This window comes from Sabethes cyaneus, chromosome 3 (genome assembly GCF_943734655.1).
Source record: "Sabethes cyaneus chromosome 3, idSabCyanKW18_F2, whole genome shotgun sequence".
Classification (NCBI taxonomy): Eukaryota; Metazoa; Arthropoda; class Insecta; order Diptera; family Culicidae; genus Sabethes; species Sabethes cyaneus.
Genome location: NC_071355.1, coordinates 51,149,087 through 51,175,532, shown reverse-complemented (window position 1 = coordinate 51,175,532; position 26,446 = coordinate 51,149,087). Strand labels below are relative to the sequence as shown.

Here is a 26,446-nt window from a genome sequence, read left to right as displayed (position 1 = left end):
CGGGGGCCTAATAGAAGAATACGAAGGTAGGTAGTTTTAGTACTAAAACTCATACCCATAGAGAACAAACAGTTTAATGAGCGTCTTGTACAGGGGTTGGCCTTTTCGACCAATGCAATTGCTGATAATACGATAATAATTTAGATGTTCTGCCGACAATATTCATGTCATTGGCAAAGCAGGCTAATTAACTAGATTTGTTGAAGGTTGTGCCCCGCGCGATTATATTCGCTCGATTCATAAACCCTTGCATCATCACTTTGACGAAGCCCTCTGTGGGATTCGAATGAACTCGACAATCCCCCAGAAATCCGAACCCAGCACCGTTGTTTACCGTGTTTAAATCAGTTTAATCAGCTTCCTAGGAAAGCCGTTTTTGTCCATGATTTTTCATACCTCTTTTCGGTCGATGGTATCATAGACAGCTTTGAAGTCAACGAATAAATAGTGCATAGAAATTCTTAATTCACGGCTTTTTTGGAGCAGTTAAACTATTTGATCCGTTGTTGAACGTTCTTTAAAGAAGCCGGCTTGATAAATTTCCACAGATCTGTTCGCAATTGGTGATAGTCGGTGGAAAATAATTTGGGACAGCACTTTGTAGGCAGTATTGAGAACGGTGATCGCACGGTGGTTCTCACAATTCAGCTTGTCGCCCTTCTTATGCATCGGATAGATAACTCCATCTTTCCTCTCTTCTGGTAGCTATTCTATATCCCAAATTCTAACAAATAGCCACCAGACAAGTGGCCAGCTTTTCTGGTCCCATTTTAATAAGCTCCGCTCCGATTCCATATTTGCCGATTTGTTATTCTTTGCTTGCCCTGCCGCCATGGTTCTCCGCCTAGGCGCCATTCAGGTGTTCATTGAAGTGCAACTTTAACCTTTCGGTTACCTCACGATCGTCCGTCAGAATACTGCTATACTTATCCCGACAAGTTTCGGCTCGCCGTCCAAAACCTTTGCGGGAACAGTATTAGGTGCCCAATGAAATTCTCCGCTACACTGCTAATATCAGTTTTGATTGTGTTTCAGCAGTACTCGAGAGGAGCTTCGTTCAGCTCGTCCTCTTCCTCAAAGATATCTGAGAGAGAAGTGTCGACCAAAATGTAGTCGATCTTTAATTCTGTCTGATTTGGTGACCTCCAGGTGTACCTGTGTAGAAGTCTATGCTGCAAGAAGATACTAACGGGTGACAACTAAAATTTTGGAATTTTTTTCTCAAGCTGTAAAAAAAAACAAAAATACATGAAGATCAGATTTACCGAAATTAAAGATACATTATCCATTGTTGAAAAAAATTAGTGTATATTTGAAAACGGTCTGTAATCGGCTGTTCGGCGAAGCTTCCGTTTGATGGCCGAACAGGAGCTTTGTACGGCCGTCTTGTCAACTTTGCGAATGCATCTCTTGATTCTACCAATCAACTGTTTGCAATTCGTGGTTCTCCAGTTATTTTTGTACACCAAGGAACTCAAAATCCCGAAGAAATTCGATTGGGCGCACTGAGACAGATTTTTCGGGTCGTGGTTTTTGGGTACAAATGGGATCGAATGGATATTCAGGAACGATTGTGTTTTTTTTGGCGCAATGTGATGATGCTCTATCCGGCCAAAACACGTATTGTCCATCTGCATGACGTTTTTGTAGAAACGGGATCAAAATTTTCTTCAAACATTCGTCTGGTGCATCTTAATTGATAGTCAAACCAGAGGGCTTGTTGTTGAAGAAACGAGAAAGAGAACGATGTCCTTCTGTGTCCATAATTTCGGCTGGCCTTCCATTACCTTGCTTGCGAATAGTTGTTAGGCATCTTAGGATATGGTAAACAGTCGAAACCGCAACATATTCGCTTTTTAAATGTTGTACCGTATACTTTTTGCCGAGATTTCTGCGGTAGTTCGTAGAAGTGTACAACGCGCTCCCGAAATGCTTCTTGTTTCGACGCCTTTTTTAGCAAAACTGGGCAAGCATAAACAAAACAACAAATATTAACAAAAAGAGGAGAGAGAGAGAGAGAAAGAGAGCTAACACATACGTACTCTAATTTCTCTCTGAGCTCGTTTGTTGTTGAGTATAGGGGCCTCAAAAAAATTCCAAAATTTTAGTTGTCACCCGTACGGCCATTTTCTTGATGGTGGTAAAGTCGATAAATATTGGGTCCATTTCGCTGGTCACCACTGAACCTTTAAATGATCGGTTTGTATTCTTCCTGTTGGTCGACCTAAGCATGGAAATCTCTCACTTCTGAGGTGAGAGCTGTGCACGTTGATTATGCTTATGTTGAAAAAGGGTCTATTTCGTTTCTTCCAGTACGAATGTCTTGGTTCCTCATACATTATTCTGTCTCGCCGGAGGACCAACCTTGGCTTCCACTGGCTGGGTTGGTTACCCAACCTCTACCAAGGTTGCGCGTATCCCGGCTGGTACCGAGAGGTGGTAGGGCTAAGAGTTGCTGAATAAGATACTGTGAACCACAGTAAGGTCTATTTTGAACCAAAATTTAATGTGAGGCACTCCATTAATATTGATCTTCAGTAATAGTTTGAAAGTGATTCGCTTTAAAGATTGTTTTAATGTAGTTTTTCATCTCTATGGCGGAAAGCCATGTAATACCCTATCCTACCTTAGATTTTTTCGTATATTATAGATCTAATCAAATATTTAAACCAATGTGATCGGTTAAAAAAAGGATGAATTATCTTAGTCATTATAAAAATCATGATTTGATAGGAATTAGGAATTTTTTGAGCATTAGCATTATGCATTATGAAAAATAAAAGTTATATTGAGTTTAAATTATTAATTCATATTCACTATAACTTACTGTCTTACACTTCCATTTTGATTTCTTAATGATGGCAAACAAGAATTTCGAACGCTGTAAAAATCCTGTGATCCCTGTTCAAATCAACCCCTATTCCACTGAGCGCCGGATCGGGGTGTATACATTTTCAACTGCCTTCCCAATTTCGATATGTATTGCATCCAAAGGTTCCAGCCCCTTTCAGTTTCACCCTTCATTCCGCAGGAATAAAAAAATAATGACTGCCTATTGTTGGTTGCAAAAATTAAATGAACGGCAAAGTAAATAATAAAAAATACTTCCAAGCAGGTACTCGAACTGTACCTATACTTGCATGCATGAACGAATTGTGTATTTCAATCGTAGGTAGGTTCTCCCAACTGCTGTTGAAGGGATGGATATCAATCTTTTAAGTGTATAATGACTGCTGTACTGGAAATGGTTGATTAATTTTTAATTTCGAAATACGCGGCATAATTTCATAATGACTGTGAATGGAAATCCAGCTGTTTTGCATTTGTAGTTTTTCCTAATATAATAGGTAGTTGGCGGTTTTAATATGATCTCTTATTAGCTTCGATGTCTTACAAAGTATCAGTCATGTCAATTTAAAGTCGAGTTTTGGGACTAATTTTGTTTTCATAAATGTACCTTCCATGGAGCTCTCCGAGTGATAATTGTACAAAAAAATCTCTGCATAGCCTGTGGTTTATCCTACTTATTATTTCTTCGTGCGTTATGTTCGAGGATTAAATTTCATTTGAGCGAACAATTGTGCATCTGGCCCTGGCAGCCCTCCAGCATAATTCATATCTTTGATTTCAACCGTGGAATCGATAATGTGTAGTAGAATAAGGTTATATTAAACTGAATCATCAAACTTGGTCATATTTAGATATTGAAGCTAGTTGTGAAATTACTATCGATGAGACAAATTATTTGTTTTATTATCGACAGTAATTTCATATTATTTAACTTCTGTTTACAAATTATTGTATAATTATTCATATCAATAAATTTCTTAGATTGAATTTTCAATTTCGGTTTGGTATATTTTTCAGTCTTTAGGAATACTGCTAAGGAATACAGGTAGCTGCTGAACATTTCAGATTTGAAATCTCATTAGCAACAATGGATTACTAATTTTTCTATGCTATACATACTTATCCGTATCCATAAACGTCGACTTGCAAAACTAAAATTTTCACCGAACGCTCGGCTGTCCAAATCTCGGCAAATTTTGCTGAGTTTTTTAAGTGTGTTTTAAGTTTTTAAGGTATAAACAACTAACATGTACGATTCGATGCAAAAGGTCGAATAACCAACCAGAGCACTGTTTTATGTTATCTCTGGAATCATCCTTTCAATTAACATAAGTCCGATAACTGCCAATTCTTCGCTTATTTGCTACTCATGTTCGTGTGAGCGGGCAACAGATGTGAAATTCCTAATTTTCCACACGAATAGGTATTCATGTTCGTTGGAAGATATAATTTACAACATGATTTTCGTAAATATGCTTTCAACATGCACGCTTTGTTAGCAAATATGTAGAGTGGTTATGGCTTAAACTTCCTAAAAATATTCAATCACATCATTTCATCGTTGCCGTGTTATTTTCACATTTGCGAAAATTCTTGAACAGCTGGACCGAATGCGAATGCATTTTGCATTTTGGCACTGTGCTCGTAACGATATCTAATTGACTTCGATTGTTGATTCTTAGCTGATTGTTTGATTTGGCAGACTACTTTCGTTGGGGTAATTACACCTCAAGATTGTTATCTTATTTCCAAGATTTTTTGCAGTTTAGATCTAATTCTGAATTTTCAAGTTATACCTCTCGCACATTTGGATTGTTATCTACACTGTTGTACAGTAGGATTTCGAATTTGGCAACAAATGCGTGTCGCCTATGTTGCCAAAATCGAAACCGTGCCAAAATCGAGACCCTTTTTTGATGTGAAAAAATTGAATGTAAATGCTTCAGAAATTGACTAAATATCATTAACCCATTTCCTCCCAGTGTTGCGAAAACGCAACGCACTTTTATTCGATTCTAGAGAAGGCCTGGTTTAAGATATCAACTTGGACCCTGAGAAACAAAGAAAGATTGTAAAAAAATCTAATCGACCTGTTTTTGCTCAAAGGTCAGATGTTACATGTAACATAATTACAGCTATGACAAAACAACAGGTTTTGCTATTTTGCAGACAGTTAAGGAAAAATGCTCATTAAACTCGATTTTACCTCTATTAACGCCTGACCTATCAATCCGTGATAGTAAGAGTCGGTTGCTTGCCAAAAAAAAACTTTGTTTCAAAATTTTGATTATTTTTGTAATTTTAAGATAGGTTTGAAGCTTTGCGTTGCGAAAACGCAACGCTAGAAAGTAACGATATTCAAATTTTGCAACGGGAACGTTTGTTTTCGTTCGTTCGCTGCCGTGTTTCATTTGATGTCGTTGCTTTTTAGTAAACAAATGAATGTAAATCTTATTTTTCGCCTATTTAAAATATCTCAGGAACATTATAAAAGTTTACATAACATAGAATTCGCAGCTTCAAACACTGATGGCAGATGGAGAAGCCGTTGTGATAAGAGCGTAATAAAATTGTTAAAGTACCTTTGCCTCTGGAATATCTGGAAGAATTGAGTGATGGCAACGACAGTTTCATGGACCCAAATTTAATGTTACAACCTTTCCGGAACGCTGGTAGGCATTTAATCATCTGCAATGACATGCATTTAGCATTCAAACTACATACTTTGCGTCTAGTGCAAAGATGGTCTCCAACCCAAATGTTTCGATATCCCTCATAAAACATAACATGTAATACTCTAAGTCGTTCATTTAATCTTTATTAATACTCAAAATCACAAAAAAAAATCACAAATTTGATTTAACGGTAAAAAAGTATGAAGCATTTAAGTGCATAATAATGAAGGTATGCAAAAACGGTATACCCTTAATGCCCAGCGTTGCGTTTTCGCAACGTAGCGTTGCGGGACACAGGGTCAAAATTAAAATTCTATCCCTGCTGGGAGAAGTGTGGGGCTTAATGGGTTAATCGACGATTGACACCAGTTTATGTTTAAAAAGTCCGCCAAGAGCTATCCGTCCGGTACAAATAAGTTATTGACACCCTGCGGTAAGACGTAGTCCTACAGAAATAAAAATTTTATTGTTCGAAATCACATAACTTTTTTTCATGAACATACTGAGGACATGATTTTTTCGTCATTTAAGGGATGTATGCGGAAACTGATTGATATTCAGGCATATTTTTGGAAGTGAAATATTTTGTGTTGCCAAAAACGAATACTTTGGTTGCCAAAATCGAAATCCAACTGTATCTATATTTTGAATTAATAGCAACAAAAGACCCCTTGTTGTTCTGATAACTTTGAAATTCTTGCTTGAACAAGTGGGTTGATTCATATGTCACAATGAATTCGATGGCGATGGCGAAGACGTTCTGCCATTAATGATGGCTTTCATAAATAAACAAATGTAACATACTTCAACTATTCGGCAGTTTTTAGAAGAACTAATAATAAAGGTACACAATATGTTTGTTTTTTTTCAAGGGTGTGCTCTGAGGCAGTTTATTAATAAAATATAGTTCATTTTTAGGATGACCGTTTAACCACCTATTAAAGTGATACAAACTTTGGAAGAAAAACAAATAGAAGGATAAAAACACAAAGAGAGAAAGAGCGAGAGAGAAATAAAAAGTGAGTAAAAAGATACGGAGAGGGAGAAAGAGGTAGAAGCTATTCGACAAGCCATTTCCGAGCGTTAATTTGCGTTAAGAACAATTCTAAAGCAAAAATCAGAAGGGTTGTGTACAAGACACGACCGCATATAAAGGTGACGCAGGACTACGTAAGTCTCTTTGTAGTGATAGTAGCATGTATTCATGCTTGTAATCATTCGATTCTTCATGTATACATGCTACATGCAACATATATACATGCTACATGCGTTGTATGTAACATTTATCAAAGTAGTAACATTGCATACGTTCAATTCTCAAAAGATTGTGCATTTGAAAACAATTTAACAAAATCAAGAACACAAACTATTACTTTACTGCTACCTTACTGAAATTAAAGATTGTTTTTATTATCTATGGTTTCCCACGTTGAAGGAATTTTACCAATTCAATCCTATTTTATCAACAGCACATCTTTCCACTACACTTCTAATGAAACGGCAAGCATGCGTATTCATACAGAGTCGTATTATAACCGAACACTACAACTGTAGCACATTTTTCCAACACAGATATCAAGTTCGCCGAGGTTTAATCGTCTCGCAGTAAAGAATTTGCGATCTGTTGGGACAGCGAACTTGTCATTTTTCTGGTACACTTCCCTAACACAGATATCAAATTGGACTACTGTGTTACCTGACTCACTGCGCATAGCGTTGTATTCGCGGTATCGTGTTGGTTCGAAAGGTTTCGAAAAATATCGCCCTTGTATCGAAAATATCGTTGATTTTGATCACTAAAAATAACGTACTTAAACGTTATATTGCAAGTGCTAGTAGTACGCAATAATTGTATTGTGAAACTGAATTGTTAATTATGCAACTTTTTACAAGTTAAATGCAATAACAAAAGCACAACTTATAAAAAATCGTTTGTTATCGATATTAGCTGCATATGCGTTATCTATACCTATAAAGAAGGATTTCTGTCTGTCTGTCTGTCTGTCTGTCCGTATGTTCCTTATAGAATCGAAAACTACTGAACCAATTGGCATGAAAATATGCATGTAGAGGTTTTTTGGGGCCAGGAAAGGTTTTAGTGATGGTTAGAAACCCCTCCCCCCACTAAGAAGGGGGGCTCCCATACAAATGAAACACAAATTTCTGCATAACTCGACAACTAATCAAGCAAATAGAACAAAATTTGGCATGTGGGTGTTTTCGGTGACAAGAATTTATTCTATGGTAAATTGAGACCCCTCCCCTCTTTATAAGGGGAATTATAACTTCTCTCCTCTTTAAAAGGGGGGGCTTCCATACAAATTTCCTCATAACTCGAGAACTAATCAAGCAAATGGAACCAAATTTGGCATGTCAAGGTTTTCGAGGGCAAGAATATTTTCTATGGTGAATTAGGACCCCTCCCAACTTTAAGAGGGGAAGCTCCTATACAAACGAAATACAAATTTCCTCATAACTCGAGAACTAATCAAGCAAATGGAACAAAATTTGGGACGTGGGTGTTTTTGGACACAAAATTTTTTTCTATGATGAATTGGGACCCCTTCCCACTTTAGGAAGGGGGGCTCCTATACAAATGAAATGCAAATTTCCTCATAACTCGAGAACTAATCAAGCAAATGGAACAAAATTTGGCACGTGGGTGTTTTCGAGGGCAAGAATATTTTCTATGGTAAATAAGGACCCCTCCCCACTTAAGAGGGGGGGGCTCCTATACAAATGAAAAACAAATTTCCGCATAACTCGAGAACTAATCAAGCAAATGGAACCAAATTTGACATGTAAGTGGTTTTGGACGCAAGATTTTTTTCTATGGTGAATTGAGACCCCTCTCTTCTTTAGAAAGCGAGTTATGGCCCATCTCCTCTTTAAGAGGGTGGGCTTCCATACAAATGAAATGCAAATTTCCTCTTATCTCGAGAACTAATCAATCAAATGGAACCAAATTTGGCATGTGGGAGTTTTAGATGGCAGAAATTTTTTCTATGGTGAATTACGACCCCTTCCCCTTTTAAGAGGGGAGCTCCCATACAAATGAAATTCAAATTTCCTTATAACTTGAGAACTAATCAAGCAAATGGAACCAAATTTGGCATGTGGGAGATTTTGGAGTCTTGAATTTATTTTACGATAGTTAGAGACCTCTCACCCCTGTGGTAGGGGGATATGGACTCTTATACAAATAAAACAGAAATTTTTACAAAACTCAAAAACTAATCGAACTCGAGAAATTCGAGACTCTTCCATAAAACATTAGTCAATACAAGATCACAAAAACTATCTATAGTAACACTAGATCATTCAGGACGAGACGGTCGCGAGTGTTGCCGGTGACCCACCGTCGGAAGCGCCGCCCACTGGGGGGCTTGCAAAACTCGAGATTGTGACAAAGATCATCCGAGATTCATGATTTATGTACAACACAGGTTAATTTGTGGCAATACGAAGTTTGTCGGGTCAGCTAGTAAACGAATAAAACGCATGGTGACGTTTTATTTCAATAACACGCATATTCGCAGTGAGTCAGGTAAAACAGTAGGTTTATTCGCGTTCGTAAGAAATTTGTTGGCACGAGGGGGCTTTGTCACTCTCTCTGGCGTACTTCCCAAGCAAGGACATCAAAATGGTCTAAGTTGAACCGCGGTGTTAAGAAATCTTGTTGAAATGAGGGAACTTTGTCGCTTGTTTTGGCTTACTTCCCAAGCACAGATATCAAATTGATATAGGTTTAGATCATCGTAAAGAATCTTCCAACCAATCACGAAGCGAGAATTCTGGTAAAACATAGGTTCATTATTTTCAATTTTTCAATAGTTCAACATCAAGAATCCATACTTTTCTTCATTTGGGTCAATTCTTAGAAGATTTTCCGATCGATTGGTGTAAGAATATTGAAAATCGATCGGAAAACCGCTAAGCTATTAGCGCTCAAAACCTTTCATTTTTCGTGACGCTCGCATTTTTCGATTTTTTGGAATGACACCCTATCTCAAAACTTGCCGTAAGACGTAGTCCTACGTCAAAAAATTGTGTTGGTGTGTCGCTTATAATTTAAAATCAAGAAGTGGTGGGCGTTGCTTTTGACTACGTCTTTGTTTACTATACTGGGACTGGGTAGCACTTTGTGAAAACGAAAATAGAAGTGTAACGTCTGAATGAAAGATTTCAAATGGTAATAACTACTAAACTACTGAACGAAACTAAACAATTTATATGTCGTTGGATAGATAAAATGACCAGCAATTTTATGAAGGAGGTAAAAGAGCAATTTCCTATACAAATGAAACACAAATTTCCTCATAACTTGAGAACTAATCAAGCAAATGGAACAAAATTTGGGGGCATGAATTTACTTCATGATAGTTTAGTTCAGTAATTTTGTCCCCATGTTCACTAATAGGTGGAAAGAGTGAGACAACGAGTATTGCATGCTGAAACACCTATTTGAAATTAATTTGAGCCATATTTTTGGGTAATAATGAATAGTTCAGAGGTCGTACTGTTTATTGTGTCCATAAAGCATAAATTATTGTTGGGTATGATTAAAAATTCTGATTAATTTCACATATACATACATTTATCTATACCTATAAAAATGGATTTCTGTCTGTCTGTCCGTATGTTCCTTATAGAATCGAAAACTACTGAACCGATCGGAGTGAAAATTTGCATATAGGGGTTTTTGGGACCAGGAAAGGTTCTTATGATGGTTAGAGATCCCTCTCCCCACTAAGAGGGGGGGGGGGCTCCCATACAAATGAAACACAAATTTCTGCATAACTCGAGAACTAATCAAACAAATAGAACAAAATTTTACATGTGGGTGTTTTTGCAGACAAGAATTTTTTCTATGGTGAATTGAGACCCCTCTCCACTTTAGGAGGGGGCTCCCATACAAATGAAATACAAATTTCTGCATAACTCCAGAACTAATCAAGCAAATGGAACCAAATTTAGCATGTGACTTAGTATGTGGGTGTTTTTGCAGGCATTTTTTTCTATGGTGAATTGAGACCCCTCCCCTCTTTAGAAGGGGAATTATGACCCCTCTCCCTTTTAAGAGGGGGGGCTTCCATACAAATGAAATACAAATTTCTTCAAAACTCGAGAGCCAATCAAGCAAATGGAACCAAATTTAGCATGTGGGTGTTTTGTAGGCATTTTTTTCTATTGTGAATTGAGACCCCTCTCCTCTTCAGGAGGGGAATAATGACCCCTCTCCTTTTAAGAGGGGGGGGGGGGCTTCCATGCAAATGAAATACAAATTTCCTCATAACTCGAAAACTAATCAAACAAATGGAACAAAATTTGACATGTGGATGTTTTTGGAGGCAAGAATTTTTTCTATGGCGAATTGAAACCTCTCCCCACTTTAGGAGGGGGGGCTCCTATACAAATGAAATACAAATTTCCTCATAACTCGAGAAGTAATCAAGTAAATGGAACCAAATTTGGGATGTGGGGGTTTTGGAGGCAGGAATGTTTTTAATGATGGTTTGAGGCCCCTCATCCCTGTGGTAGGAGGATAAGGACTCATACAAATAAAACAGAAATTTTTGCGTAACTCAAAATCTAATCGAACTCGAGAAATTCAGTGCGAGACGGCCACAGGCCGCGAATGTTGCCGGCGAACTTCTGTCGGAAGCGCCGGCCACTACGGTGGCCAGCCCCCCATAGAGATCACCTCTATCTAGGTTTAATTATTTTCCTAGATCTACTGACCTCTATTACTTCCCTTCAGTAGGGTCACCCCTGCGAAATGGTACTTTCTACGAAAAATTTTTCCGTGAAATGGTACATCCCGCGTAAGGTTTTTCGCGAAATGGTATTCTGCGAAATTCTATATTCCGCGTCATGGTCAACCGAGAATTGGTGTTCCGTAAAATGGTATTCGGCGAAATGGTTTGTAATGATGGCGAATATTTAAATACTATCCGCTTTATTTTATCAGGCTAAACAATGGGGGAAGTTGTTTTCTACTTTACTGTGAGGAAAATTTGTATATTAAAACACCCATGAACTCCCCAGAAACTTGCAAAACTCGAGATTGTGACAGAGGTCATCCGAGATTCACGATTTATGTACAACACAGTTTAATTTGTAGCAATACGAAGTTTGTCGGGTCAGCTAGTACTAATATAAAGAAAGAATCGTGGGCATCTGACTTTCAACTTACACTTCAGAATTCATTTACAGTCAATCCCTATGGATCGATTTGCAATTTATCACAAAAAAATTCAGGAAAAAATTGCATGGCGAAAGCTATGTCTCTGTGTCTCTCCGTTGCCAATAGGAATCTTTAATGAAAAAAGTGAACTAGCGGAGTTAGTAAACGATTCGAATGTCATGTTTTTAAAATATTAACTCGTATTTCTATGTAATGCCATGCAGTAATTTTAATTTGATATGTATTTTGTTGTTGAAAATCCCTTTAAAATGTAGGCAAATAAATTTACTTTGAACCCCCCTAAAACTGATTTTGATTGAAAAATATATTAAAAAATCAACAAATTTTTCTCAAACTACATTATGCGATGTAGGTGCACAAACTTCACTTTCTATGAAAATATCATGGATCTTGAATGTTTTATGACGTAGCTATTCCTGTTGACTCACTGTTTCTGTTGTCTCACTGTTGACTACTCTCCCCTATATTAGAATACTTTTGTGAATTCAAGTGGGATTCGAAGACGCTTGATAGGGGTCGGTTTTTGGGGTTTGGCGACGAACTCCCGTTTTAAATACTGCGCATTTGCTGTTTGGTCGCAAGGGTTAGCAGGCGGGTGCGAGTTTATGATTTAAAGCTTCTGTCGACTACCGCGACACCCACGTTGTTCCGTGCTCGATTTACTTTGTAGACCAATCTTAGGACAGTGCAGTGCATAAATGCCACGGGGATGAAAGATGAGATTTGTTTCACAGGTCGAGCCCTGATAAGTTGATAACAACTGATGGTCCGAGATTTGTCTTCCTGTTGGTTTTTGTTGTTGTTGTTTGTGTTGGAAAATTTATGGCGGGTGCGTGGTTGAGGACAACCGGTATTAAGCGGGGCTGACGAGATCTTCACTTCTTCACTAAACTACATTTTACAGTGCATGTAGTACAAAATATCTAGTGTAAAACGCGGTTACAATATCGATCTATCTATCAGTTTTCCTCTCATCATCACCATCATCATCATTATTATTATAGAGTTTTGGCACTTCTCAGCAAAAATGTTGGAAACTTTCACCTACCCTCTGGTTTCTTTATGCCAAGAAAAGTTAGGCTCTGTGGTTTTTATTCACATTTTTTTGTTGTTTTTTTTTGTTAGATTATAGTCACTTTAACAGCTTGGGTCATTCGTGACTTTTGCGGGGTTGGGATTTGAATCAGGGTCCCCGGTGCGAGAGGCGTGAATGCTAGTGGCTAGTGGCCGGGACTGACCCCTTTTTTGTTGTTGTTACGTCTGCTCCAGTTGTGTTTAATTGTGGCGATTCAGGAACCTCCTCGTTATATTAAAGGTTCCAAGAACCACCGCTTTTTGGATAATGTCCAAATTTCTTTGCCGTTCCAGCTCTTCTAGGGAACGTTGTAGACTATAGGGCACTACTCCGGTGGCTGAGATGACCACCGGAACTATACGTACTCCCTCAAGGTGCCACATCTGCTTTAACTCCTCGGCCAAATCGTGGTACTTCGTTATTTTGGCCGAGAATGTTGACTGGACATTGCGATCCAGCGGTACAGCGATGTCTATGAAGGTAACGTGCTTCCTCCTTTTGTCGTAGATCACAACTTTGGGACGATTGGCACGTATAAGGACGTCCGTAATAATCACACGATCCCAGCACAACTTTATGCAGCTATTTTCCAGAATCGGGCTAGGCAGGTACTTATAGTAGGGTACATACCAGTTTACCAAGTTGTGTTTCAAGGCGAGTTGTTGGTGCACAATCTTGGCAACCGCATTGTGGCGTCCAGGATAAGCCGTTTCGGCTAAGGTTGGACAGTCTGCAATTATATGCTCGATCGTTTCCCCTACTAAATTGCACTTTCGACCATGGTCTTCTATATCTTCGTGCAATATGTACCTGCGGTAGTTCTTCGTCGTAATAACCCGATCCTAAATGGCTACCAAGAAGCCTTCAGTCTCCGAAAAGAGATCACCTCGCACCAACCATGCATTCGATGCCACTTTGTCTATATGCGCTTGCTCTAATTGATGGGGGTGCGTCCCATGTAGTTCCTTTGCTTTCCAAGTTTTGATCTTTACTGGTACGGTTTTTTGGTCGCAGTTCAGCTGGTAATGCTCCTGCGCCAGATGCAGGGCACTGAATCCGTGGTCTGCTTCACAGACAGTGCGGTAGACAACATGGGGTAAACTTCTGTTAGGTATAGGTACTTCTGTTTGTAAATAACATCCGAAAATATACTAGAAAACCTTAACTTCTATGCACCGGTGTGTTCGTTAAGAACACATAATATCTTTATGTTAAACCACTATAGAACAGATTATGCTAGAAACGGTTCTATAATTAAAATAATGAACATTTACAATAAATATTAAACCAATGACGTAACTATGTCTCGAATCATGCTTCAAAAGGCGTGCACTAGAACAACATGATTTAAAGGCCAGCAACAGATTGTCAATCATGGAATAAATTAAATTAAAACAATTAAAGTAAGATATTAATTAAGTTCTAAGGTAAGAATGTAGTCTACAAAGTTTGACGAAATAAATAAATAAATAAATAAATGAAATAAATAACTTGGTTTGGTCATATCTGAGAAACGTTCGAAGTAATGAATGAAGTAATAACCAGTATGTGTACAAACTTGACTAACCTCCTTATATACCAAAATCGACTGGGTTTATACAAATTTGTATAAAAAGTCAGCAAATTTATTAAAATTTAGTTGTTCAACTTGGGTACAACATGCTTTCAGTATAAACTGATATGAATTTATCGTTGCCATTTGTTAAGATCGAGTACAATAAATTATTGTGCATGCAGTACTAAATTGGACTAAATTGGAAAAACGGCAAACGATTTTTCTTCCTTACCGTGCATTAAACCTAGTGCCGGAAGTAGTGCGCTGTATAGCACGTCTCATTTGCTGTACAGTGCACTACTTCCGACACTACGTTTAATGTACGGTAAGGAAGAAACATCGTTTGCCGTTTTTACGGAAGTCCAATTTAGTGCTGGCGACACAATATTTATTATTAAATTTGAATAGATCAAACCAACTGACTTTTAAAATTTTAATCTCTCCAGATCAGACATCATGAGCATACAAAGAAGATTTTTAAAATCACAAAAAAGCAAATAAAAACACAAATAATTACAGCAAACGGGGCACATGCTAACCCTCGTTGAAAACAATGAAAATTAGAGCTCTCGACTCAACGGTAGGTCCTTATTATCCAACAGAAGATGATGGTCGTCCATTTCGGTTCCTCGCGTGTCGTTGGTACTTAGAACCCCGCTGCCTGCGCTGCAACGGTGCAATTGGTCCTTCATCCAACGAATGGTCTCTTCGAGCGAAAATGGCTGCTTGACAATTGCGCTGGGTGGGAATCTCAATCCTAAGGCGACACGGTGACATTTTCTAGTTTGAGTCCTATTCATGCCTAACAAGGGCGGGACGATGGAATCGTGCGGTAAAATGTAGGACTACGAATAGAGCGCGCGCATACAATGATTTGTGCTTATATTCTCCGACTTGGGCACAGATTTTACTGCTCACATGAACTAAAAATTTAAAACAAGGGTTATATAATCCGGACACGAAGTAAATTTTTTTAAAACTGCAAACAATTTGTCCGGCTTGAAGTTTATATTTGATTTTTTTTCTACCAATGCAGCCATTATTATTGACGCGTCATCCTTCTTATGTAGTTTTATTCTGATGGGTAAGCACATAGCATTCCATATAGAGGGTGAATTGATCCTTCAACGTAGAACAATGGAATGGAGGGAGTAATACAAATGAATTCAAGCGTGGAATATACGGACTGCTAAAACATGCTGAATTGTTGATTTGGATTTGAAGAATATTTTTATAAGGGTAGCAAACATCTTGTATCTCATCCAGTACAGTAGTCAAGCAATTTTTGCAACCAAATTATTTGATGATAGTCTTCATTTTACTCGTGCATATTTCTAACCACATCATTTTCTTGTCTGTCTTATTTTACAGATAACATTGAACGCGCCTATTGGGAACACACACGACGGCTTTGGGTAAAGGGAGCCAATTTTCTCTGCTTCTGGAAAACCGCAGACCTGTTGTTCAATTATCACCTATAGGTTGTTGAGTAACCGCAATCGAAAACAACACTTTATACGAAGGAATAGGTAATCTCTCAATCAGGTTGACGTAAGTTTTCGATGCAGTCACTTTTACCGCAAAGAGAGTGTAAAAAATAACTTTTGCAAAGCTGTCTTCCGTGCAAAGAAGCTGCATCCAAAGCTGCAAACTGTTTTCCGATGAGTCAGTATAGCTCATACAAATTTGATGACACTGCCTGCCTGTCTAGTGGACCTAGACCACCCGTACCAGGAAAAGAAAGTCGTCGGAAGGTAAGTTTAAATAGGGATCAACGCCTTAACATCAATTGTGTCATGAAACCCAATGCCAATAGTAACATGCGACCAATCAATTCTAAGCAAAATCGTAGCTTGATCGGGCCTTTTGCCTTTATGAAAGAAGAAACAAAAAGTAGTAACAAAGTACAAAAAAGTAGTTGTGGAAAAATCGAATGCTAACCTAACTAGAACTCGAAATAACGCGAAGGTATATAAAATTTAAAAATCGCAGAGTATCTTAAATAATTTTTAAGAAAAACATCGATGATTATCAGTAATAAGCTCTATCGGACTTTGGTTTCAAAAATAGCATAGTTCAATCATCGGGAAGCTTTGCGAAAAAAACTGAATTTTAGTTGCCATCAAATATGAAAGCCATAGTGGGTATCTCAGATTGAAAGTCGGCCGAAAAATCAGACCTCAGTAGATGCGTTTTGGAAATGTCTGTTAAAAATGATTTACTTTCTGTGATATCGCTACAATGAAGAAATGCAGCTTTGGTTTCAATTGAAGTGGTTCCGTTGATACACTTTAAAATTGGCTCCAATCTACATCAGTAAAGTGGGTTTCAAATCATTATGAAATTGATCACGTTTTATATGTACTTTGTACTTGTACTGGCAACAAAGGGAAATGAATCGGAAAGTCATTGCCGTCGATCGTTCACTACTGCCCAAACGGCCTCAGTTGGCCCAGGTTCCACCGGTCAGACCATACATTGTTCTAGACGTATTTAACTTTAACCCAACCATCGCTGATGCGTACTTTAGCCTGTTCAGCCATCGCCACAAACGTTCTGCTGACAATATCCACGTTATCGTCAAAACGGACGAATTGGCTAGATTTATTGAAAATCGCACGACCGTTCTGTTCCGCATAATATGTACAAGTGACTTGCTAATAATCGATATTCGACCATTTTTGATTTCAAAATTACGTTGGAACATAATGTTCGACTTCTACTCGTTAAACCCTTTGATCTGATACCCACATTGTGGAGATTTGGCATTATTTCCAGTCATATGCGGTAATTTTCAGAAAACCGGAAGTCCAAAAATGACGTCAGAGCACGATACTTCATACCCAGTCGTCATACTCTTTCTCCAATGTCCATTTTATACAAGTTTTGTATCATTATTGATATTTACAAATCCCATGGATATAGGCCACTATGTTGCGGAATGTTTTGAGCAACTCAGGTGGAATGTTTTGTTTCAAACTCAGGTGATTTTGTGGATATCTTTGTGGGGAAAGAAAGCGCTTCTGATCATCAAGCCTCGGAAAGCTGCAAAGTTGATGTACATGGCCGTTATCGTATAATTTAGTGATTTATAAATTGAATATAAAAAAATTGCATGGCGAAAGCTACATGTCAGTTTCACTAACGTTAGCAAACAATTCGACTGTCATATTTTTTAAATATTGACTCTTATTACTATATGTGATGCCATGCAGTAATTTTAATTTAATTTGTGTTTTGTTGTTCAAAATCACTTGAAAATGATGGCAAAAAATTTACTTTGACCCTGATTTTTATTGAAAAATATATTTAAAAATCAAGAAATTTTTCTCAAACTATATTATGCGATGTAGGTTCACAAACTTCACTTTTCATGAAAATATTATGGATCTTGAATGTTTTATGACGTAGCTATTCTGGTTGATTCACTTTTCCTGTTGTCTCACTGTTTACTCTTCCTTACAGTAAAAATAATGAAACTTATCTTCAGAAAAGATAATCAAACCATCACACTTATTGTAGTCCACCATAACGTTCATGGTTTTGAGAGATTCTACCATAAAAATGACGGATTGTTAAGTATCGATTCTGCGCAAACAAAAATTTTCATTTACAACGAAATGAAATAGTTAATTAATTAAATTAATTAAATTAATAGTTAAAAAAGGCAGTTAATCTGTGATGAAATATGGACAAATCTATTGCTTAAAATAAAAAAAATATGAATAAAATTTAAATTTGAGACACTTTTACAATAAATTTACCATAAGTTTTACACCCACAATAAAAACTGTTGTAGGCCCATTCTTTCTGCTACAAAATTTAATGTAAATTTTTTTTCGGGCTGTACAGTGCTTTTTTTGTGACGACGAAATGTTTCATTTGAGGCTTACTGGAAATATGTCCGGTTGTCTGCCCATGAAATTGATAGTTTCAATCCCGACTGAAGGTGTAACCCACAATATAGAAATACAAAGAAAAATTTTTTTTCAGGGTGGTGTTTATCATTTCCTTTGCGTTTTGTTATAAACTTGGTCTCGTTAGTAGTTAATTAACAAAAGTCGTACAAGGTCTGGGAGAAATTGAGGTCGAATCCGGTTATAATCGGTTCCCATTATACAGTACTGAACAAAATAAAGTACGCACTTACCACATCTTGAAACTTTCATGCTTTTCTCATTATTTATAGTAGATAACTATTCACAGTCATCGAACAAAAATTAGCTTTATAGATGTACTTTCAGAAGATGTTTTATACAGAGGCTTTATACTCCAGAGGTTTGTCGATATATTTTTGAGCAAATTTAAGACGTTTGATCCTATACAAATTAATATTACTTAAAAACAAATATTGAATATGAAATAAACAAACCTGTTAACATTTCGGATAAATGGCCTTCGTTGAGCAAATCCATTTTTAAATCCCATTTCCTTCAGTCTTCTACGAACAATTCGTTCGGAAATATTTAAGTTCGTATTTTCTCGGATTACACGGCTGGTAGAGAACGGATCTTTAGCCACTTCTCGACGAATCAGGCGATCATCACTGGTTGTAGTCCTCCGCTTTCTTCCTCTTTCAGTCCGGTCTTTCCCGCTTCCAAGTTCCTCATATTTTTTCAATGTTTTTCGTACTCCTGCCTCACTAATTTCATATCTTCGAGCAATATCTCTATTCGAGAAACCTTTCTTACGATTTTTAACGATAAGTTTACGGATATCTTCACAAATTTGCTTTTTGCCATCGTACCAGATAAAAACGCGTACCAGTAATGAAAAATCAATCACAAACAATTTGTTTTGACACTTCGCTGCAGTGTGATGGCGAGGAAACTATTGTTATGCAGTAGGCGGCGTTGTGCAGTCTTTATATTAGTAGTGCGTACTTTATTATGATCAACTAAAAATTGACTTTTTCTAGAACTATCCAATAGCTTGATCAAAATAGCTAATGTTTATATTTAACGATACATAAATCGTTTAAAGCATCGAAAATGCTACAATTTGTCCAAATATACCGAGTTCATATGTTTGACAATAAAAAAGATACCGCGTGTTATATAGTATGAGAGCGGGTGCGTACTTTATATTGTCCAGTACTGCAGCTTGGTTCGATCAGCAGATTTCCCAGCTTAGGTAAAGAGGAACGGTATACTTTTTAATAAGCGCTTATTCAACACTTCTTAATAAGCGTTGCCTTCCTTAGTCAATTTTCCTCTCTTTTCCCTTCACGTATTGTTACAGTCTGTTTGGATACTTTAAACACCTTTGTTTCATTACTTTCTTGTACCGTTTTCTCCGTCGATTGTAAAAAATTCAAAATCAGTAAAATCTTCTCCGAGTAATTTATAAATTATACAAAGTTAAAGCAAATCCTATTTTTAACATTGATCATTTTTGGTTAACGAACGTCCCTTTCAACAAATCAGCACACGTGTTGTGGCATGTTGTACCGCTTTGTTGGAACCACAGTTCCTCCACGTGAAGGCCCGTCAATTTTGGTAAGAAAAAATCGGTGATCATGGGTCCTGCAGCGGTCACCATTAGGTGTTACGTTCTAGCCGGATTCATCGTGCATCTATTTGTTGAGCACGAACCCGAATGGATTCATTTGGGTCTTACTCGACACTATGTTCTACAGCAGCAATAACTTCTCCAGTACGTACTATAGGACGCGATGTTTCTGACGATGTGGCGTTATCCTATCATAGAGTAAAAGTAATGTGTGCACAATTGATGGCTGTTTGAAATAATTGCTTTGAAGCACGATCATGTCGACCGTATGTGGAACAAAAGCACTAAACATAAAACAAGTTACAGTTGTCAAAATGGCGCACGTATCAAATAGTATTGCCAACTAACAGCATTCAACCATGCATATTTTTCCCAAAGTATTCTGCAAATGGGTCAGTCTACGATCGTGTTATCTTCAAACCTTGCAATGCATTCTGAAACTTACAAGTTGCTAATCTTTGTGGTTAGGATTAGGACAACCAAAAACCCAAAAGCCTACAAAAATACACTAATACCAGCTGATTATGCATCGTTAAAGAATGCGTGAATGACTCGTGAAATATTCCATTCATGAGTCATTTGTTCCAAGCGTGCGTAAATTCTCACACAGGACACAGGAATCGAAGCAAAGACCTTACTTCTCCTTACCAATGAATTGTACCACCTTACCATCACTTCCAAGACCAGCTGTTTTCAGACGCTAGCTCAAAGCAAAATTCTTGCCTCCCAATGTAACACCACTATTTCAGCTCTTGGACCAGGAAACCGCTAAATTATCTCACGCCTAACAAAAGTCAAGACGTTGCATATTGGCTGTGTATCTTAGATTCGATTACATAAATAAATTGAAATGTCTGAAGATTATAATTTCCCTTGTTTTTCTTTGTCCAATTATCTGCAAGAAATATGCTGAAAAATTACACATAATATCGATTCCGTCTACCATATTAATCTGAAAATATCCCGAACCCAGTTTGGATTGATTAGTATTTGAGAATTTATTTTTTTATGTGCTAATTTTTCAACTTATCTATATATTTTCAATTAGATGACGGAAAACCTGAATACGGACAAAGCTCGTGACTCGCCGCCGAACTACTACCGGTGGTCGGAAAAGCTATCCAGCCTGCTGGAAGATGAGGAAGGTGCGGCGCTGTTCAAGCGCTTCGTCCAGGAGCAGGAGGGTGACGAACACTTAAAGCAGTTCAGCTTTTACTTTGCCTGTGAGGGACTCAAGCAGCAACGGGACAACGAAAAAATGACCCAACTGATCGGTGCAATATACAAGCGGTTTCTGAAACGGGCGCCGCGCGGCTCGAAGCTTCACGTTAGCGATCAGATGCGAAACATGATCAAGGCTGGGCTGAAAAATGATATCGTTTTGGCACCTGACATTTTTGATCAAATGCAAGCGGACGTGGCGGCCATCATCGGCAATACAATCTATCCCAATTTCCTGCAGTCCGATATGTACATACAGTATATTCAAAACAAGCAAACGAGTAGCGACAGTGGAAGCGAAGCTCCCAGTTGTGTTGGAGTATCGTTGGGAATATCAGGAACTTCCACCGGTACGATATCTTCGATGACGAACAGTTGCTCGGAACTGTTGTTGCATAGTTCTTCGACCTTGCCAACCCTGCACGAGGATTCTGTACTAGAGCCTGAAAAGGTCAATGATGAGGAGATCGAAAAGTTATACGGTGCTCTTGGGCCTGGAATCGCCGGTAGCAGTATCTCGGTTTCGTCTAGCGTCAGTGGAGCAGGCAGCGCAAGTATGCCTTCCGGGAAACCGGCTATGACACTGACCAAGGATGCTCTTATGGCCACACAGAAGCGACGTCTTGAAATGAGACCGCCCGGGTAAGCAGCATATCTCATTCTGTTAGTTGCAAGACTATTATGTGCTTTACAATATTTAGACAATGTAGCGTTTAAGCTTTGATACTTTTAGAAGTTATAAAAAATTCAACATGATTTGCCGTTTGACGAATGCAAAAAGCTGCTGCTAACAAAAGCGCGCTAAATAATGCGCTTCTGTCAAGGCAAATTCTGTGACTTATTATTATTATCATTTTTCTATGTTTTAATTCAACCATATTTATTTTCTTTCTTTTTTTCATTTTCCATCATCATTTGTTCACATCGCCAATCCTGTGTGTTCCCTTCGTTTGTGTGTGCACTCCTGCCGCTTTTTTACTATCGTTTTCATTATGTTATCCTTACCATTCGAAAACGCATGCGCTCGTTGTGTGCTACCCGCTTGCCCTCCCGTTGAAATCTTTTGCAATTCAACATTCATCCATGATGGCCGCTCCCGCTTCCACCATTTCAACCGTCCGTCTACCACACCGATCACCCTCTGTAAATATATAAATGTTCCACACTCTGTGCCACACTACAATCCATCTGCCTTCTCCATCGTTTCCTGGAACACCCAATATCTCTCACCTTCTGCATGTAGAGCACACGGATATTCTGTGTATATGAACTATGCATCCTATAATCCGGTCTCCCGCCGTGACTCGGAACTGGCCAGTCTCAGTTCGGGTCGTACCGAGTCCGACAAGATGCCACCACCGGCCATGTACCAGTAAGTATTAAGCATATATTTTCAAATTATTTATCCGAGTTCTTAAATTTTCATACACCTAATGACAATTACGATAAAATGAATCAAATAGTTGTGCTTTCTAAGACTGTATTTGAAACTAACATTTTTAGTTATTTGACTTATAAATTTGTATTCAAAATGAACATTTACGGCATAATTGAAGATAGCATTTCGTCTCTAATCCATTTGAGTGTGGTGTGATAATTTGGAAGCAACTGGAGCGTGTTTTATTCTGGAGCATAATAAAAATTTGCAAACTCTTTGCCTCGTTACAGCGACGGTCAGTCTCACACGCAACGAAGACACCAATCTCGGCAGCATTCGGCATTGGAGCAAAGACAGATCAATGAAAATGTTGTTTTCAACGACAACTTAAAACACGTAAGTTTGCTTGACACATATATTTTTAGAAATATTTGGTTTGATATGTCTTTTCTTCATAGATACCTCGAAGTCAACGAGTGCATCCGAAGGTGCTATCCACGGAACAGTTTCAAACGGAATTAATGAATAAACTGTTAGCGGTTCAGCAAGCCCAAGAGAAAGAGGGAGAAGTCATACGGAAAGTTCGAGAGGTAGGTTCACTTGCAAAAATAATATATCCATTTCGACCTTCATATTTTATTTTATTTTTAGATTGACCAAATGGACAAGTCTCAAAGTAATCGATCGTTTGCGGATGCCATTCGACAGAAGCTTCAAGTAGAGGACGATAATGATCAAGATATCCTAGATAAACACGTTTCCAGGGTATGGTCCGATCTAACGCCCAGTCGATCACCAGATATTATGTCCCCGTGTCCCAACATTAGCCGCGCAAGACGTTACGAGCTAGGAAGCTTTGGAAGTGGATCGATGAGTGAGTCAAAGTTTTCTGCATGAGTTAATCCGTATAATTAATTTGCTCTACTTTCTATAGGTGCACAATCGTCGATGCGACATTCTAAATCAATGCCAGAGGGCCATCCTTTGAATATGGCTGGTCCAGCAGCACCACCTTTACCTCGAAACAAACCGCTAAATAACAAATGGCCTTCCGTCTATACCGATAGCGGGATTAGTTTACTGTCAACGGATACTTTGAGCAAATATAGCAGCAAGGACATGCCGCCCAGTATGAGTACAAACAGTTCGCGTCCACTTTCTCGAACGATGCACGCCGACATGTCGATCGGAAATACCACCCACCTTCTACAGGAATCCAGTAGGCGGCTGGACGATGAAGCGAAAAGGTTTGGCGTCCTACTTCTTGCAATTTCTTCCCTGCAACTAACTGCGAATGTTTCCTCTTTTTTGCCACAGATCGAAACGACATCAACACCCGCTGCCACCTCTGCCATTGCCACCAGCTGCCACTTCCAGTTCACTAGTGCCACCTCCAATACCTGCCAAACCACAGAGCTCAACGGCAACGGAATTCATCGTCGTAGTTTACCTGTTCTGCGACGAAGAGGTGCCGTACCGGATGAAAATCCCCGGTAGCCACCCGCCCACGCTCAAGCAGTTTAAGGACTACCTGCCGAAGAAGGGGAACTATCGGTGAGTTTTCGTCTGCTTTTGATTACATTCTTATGTTTTTGAAGTTGTTTTGTTACGTGATTGTTGAGAATTTACCGTTTTGCCTATTAAATTATATCGCTTATAAGGTATGGGAGGGTATTTTCAGTAGGTTTCTAAATTCAGCCTATTTGCCTTTTCTTTCTCCAATAAATATACTTTGCCGACATACAATTTTAATATGTTATAACTACTCAAACCTGTAAGTAATCCACTATTTTTTATTCAAAGAACGCTAAAACCACCTGTTCTTCCACTAGAACTAGGCCATAGGTCGAATAAATAGATGCCATTGCTTAATGGGCTGAAAATACCCTCCCGTACCCTAGCTGCTACAGATGCAACTCAATAATTTACGGACCAACTACATGTTTGTAGACATAAACTCTTAAACCCTATTATATCCGTGGGGGCTTGGAAATTATAAAATCCTGAAACTTGAAATTTCGAACGCAATTTATTTCGTGCGAAATTATCATTGCCATTACTCTGTAAGAAAACGCACCGATACAAACTGCTCAGTTCAAGAGAAAATGATTATCGAAAAGCGCCCATTGTAAGATATTTTCGGATTTGTAGTAGAAAAAGCGATTGCCAAAATTTTCCACAGTTTAAAACATTCCTGGGCTTAACACCAAGAAACATTCGTTTTAGAAAGCAAAGTACAATAACTCCCGCATTTTGCAGATTCTTCTTTAAAACTCACTGCGACGATCTGGATAGCCCGGTGATTCAGGAGGAGATCAGCAACGACAACGAAGTGTTACCCCTGTTTGAGGGTAAAGTGATGGGAACGGTCAAACCGTTGGACTAAAATATGTGACTCGAACACAGTAGTTAAGCAATAGAAAGCATGCGGTCGACGTCACATACACACACACACTTAACCCACTAGACTAAAGTGGCCTATAAGAAGTGCATTTGGCTTCCCTGTCAAGCGTATGTTTTTCATCCATTACACGATTCTGCGTAGAATTATTTCTGTTTTTCGGGAGTTTTCGGTGATGCCAAACTCAATGCATCTGTATTCTTATGTTTCAAACGGTTCTTAGAGGAACATTCTTTGGTGTAATTCAATTATAAAAAATTAAACGAAAGGTTAACCTTGTATATGACGAAGATCTTTAAAACCGCTTGAGAATATGTAATAGTTGAAGTGCCTTGATAAAAGTTAAAAACTATCTAAACTAATGTAAACAAACTCGACTTGCCGATAATGGAAGATGTAGGAGAGATAGGTGTTCAAAGGTGTGCTGGTGACATTTTTAATGAAAAAATTAGATACACTCAGACTCAGCAAATGGAAAGCTTCTATCCACGTTTCCATTAGTACTGATTTATGTCGAAACATGAACTGCAACTAAAATGCGGTATCGAAAAGAATAGAATTTTGAGCTGACCAAAATAAGACGTAATAAAAAAATGTCGCAGAAATAGCAATATATATCTTTCAAATAACGGAGAGAATTGGAGTCTAACAGTATTTTCCTTGTAATTTAGTAATGTTATTTTTAGATGAATAACACAGCCGTGTTATACGCAATAATTTACACGTTTATTTATTTTTGTCCAATTGAATTGCCTTCCCATAGAGACAAACGAGACGCGCTTGATATGTCCAAGTCTGTCCCAATCTAAGTCGACATTTTAGCAAACTGTTATGTTCTTGCTCGCATTAAATCCAGTGTATAGACAATAACTGCCGGTCAAAATTCATGCCGACTGACGACAGCAGAAGAAACAAGGTATCTGTTGTCCCAAAGTCCCACCATGTAGTTCTTCTTTTCTAATCAGAAGAACCGACAATGGAAATATATTCAGGCTATATGAGAGTGTTATCATAACGAATTATTGGTTCGAGATATCCCAACTGAATATTTCATAGAGCATCCCTCACAGCCTTAAGTTGAATACGTGATCGTTGCATTCTTTCGCATACAACAAATGTGTCTATCTTACGATTCATAAGAACAGGAAAAAAGATGAATCGTGGTTGCGAGAAATATTTAGAAGCTTATACCCATATTACGGTAGAAAAGAAATAAAAGCTATTATAATGAAATTACACTTTTTAGTAGCATAACTAATCCGCATAATGTATCACACATCCCTGAACTAAACATATCCCAAATTATCAGACCCCCGTAAAATTCTGTCGGTACCAAGGAGATACGTAATTTTCTTTCATGTAATATTAAATTTATTGAGGTCATTTGGCGTATTTAGTCGTTAGTTTTCCGGTCGTAGCTGAGGGACCAAAATTACTCTATTGTGAAATTTTCGTCATTGAAAGGTGATAAATTGGGCGAACAGGGAAAAATATTTTAAAAACTTTCATGAATTACAGTGTGACACATATGTATTCGAACAAAAACAAAGTCATATATTTTTGTAAATAAAG

General features: G+C 38.1%; 1 protein-coding gene across 3 annotated transcripts in view; it reads left to right on the top strand.

The window, feature by feature from the left end:
• The window catches only part of LOC128744504 (axin), a 43,302-nt gene extending 17,215 nt beyond the window's left edge, over positions 1-26,087 (top strand). For all 3 annotated transcript variants that reach the window (XM_053841565.1, XM_053841564.1, XM_053841563.1), the window contains exons 3-11: positions 15,735-16,117; positions 20,923-21,737; positions 22,339-22,467; positions 22,764-22,869; positions 22,932-23,063; positions 23,125-23,347; positions 23,408-23,720; positions 23,791-24,027; positions 24,733-26,087. In XM_053841565.1, coding sequence (XP_053697540.1) covers positions 16,025-16,117; positions 20,923-21,737; positions 22,339-22,467; positions 22,764-22,869; positions 22,932-23,063; positions 23,125-23,347; positions 23,408-23,720; positions 23,791-24,027; positions 24,733-24,859 — 2,175 coding nt within the window. In that variant the 5' untranslated portion in view covers positions 15,735-16,024 and the 3' untranslated portion in view covers positions 24,860-26,087. The remainder of the gene's footprint in view (positions 1-15,734; positions 16,118-20,922; positions 21,738-22,338; positions 22,468-22,763; positions 22,870-22,931; positions 23,064-23,124; positions 23,348-23,407; positions 23,721-23,790; positions 24,028-24,732) is intronic.
• Positions 26,088-26,446: the final 359 nt, after the last annotated feature.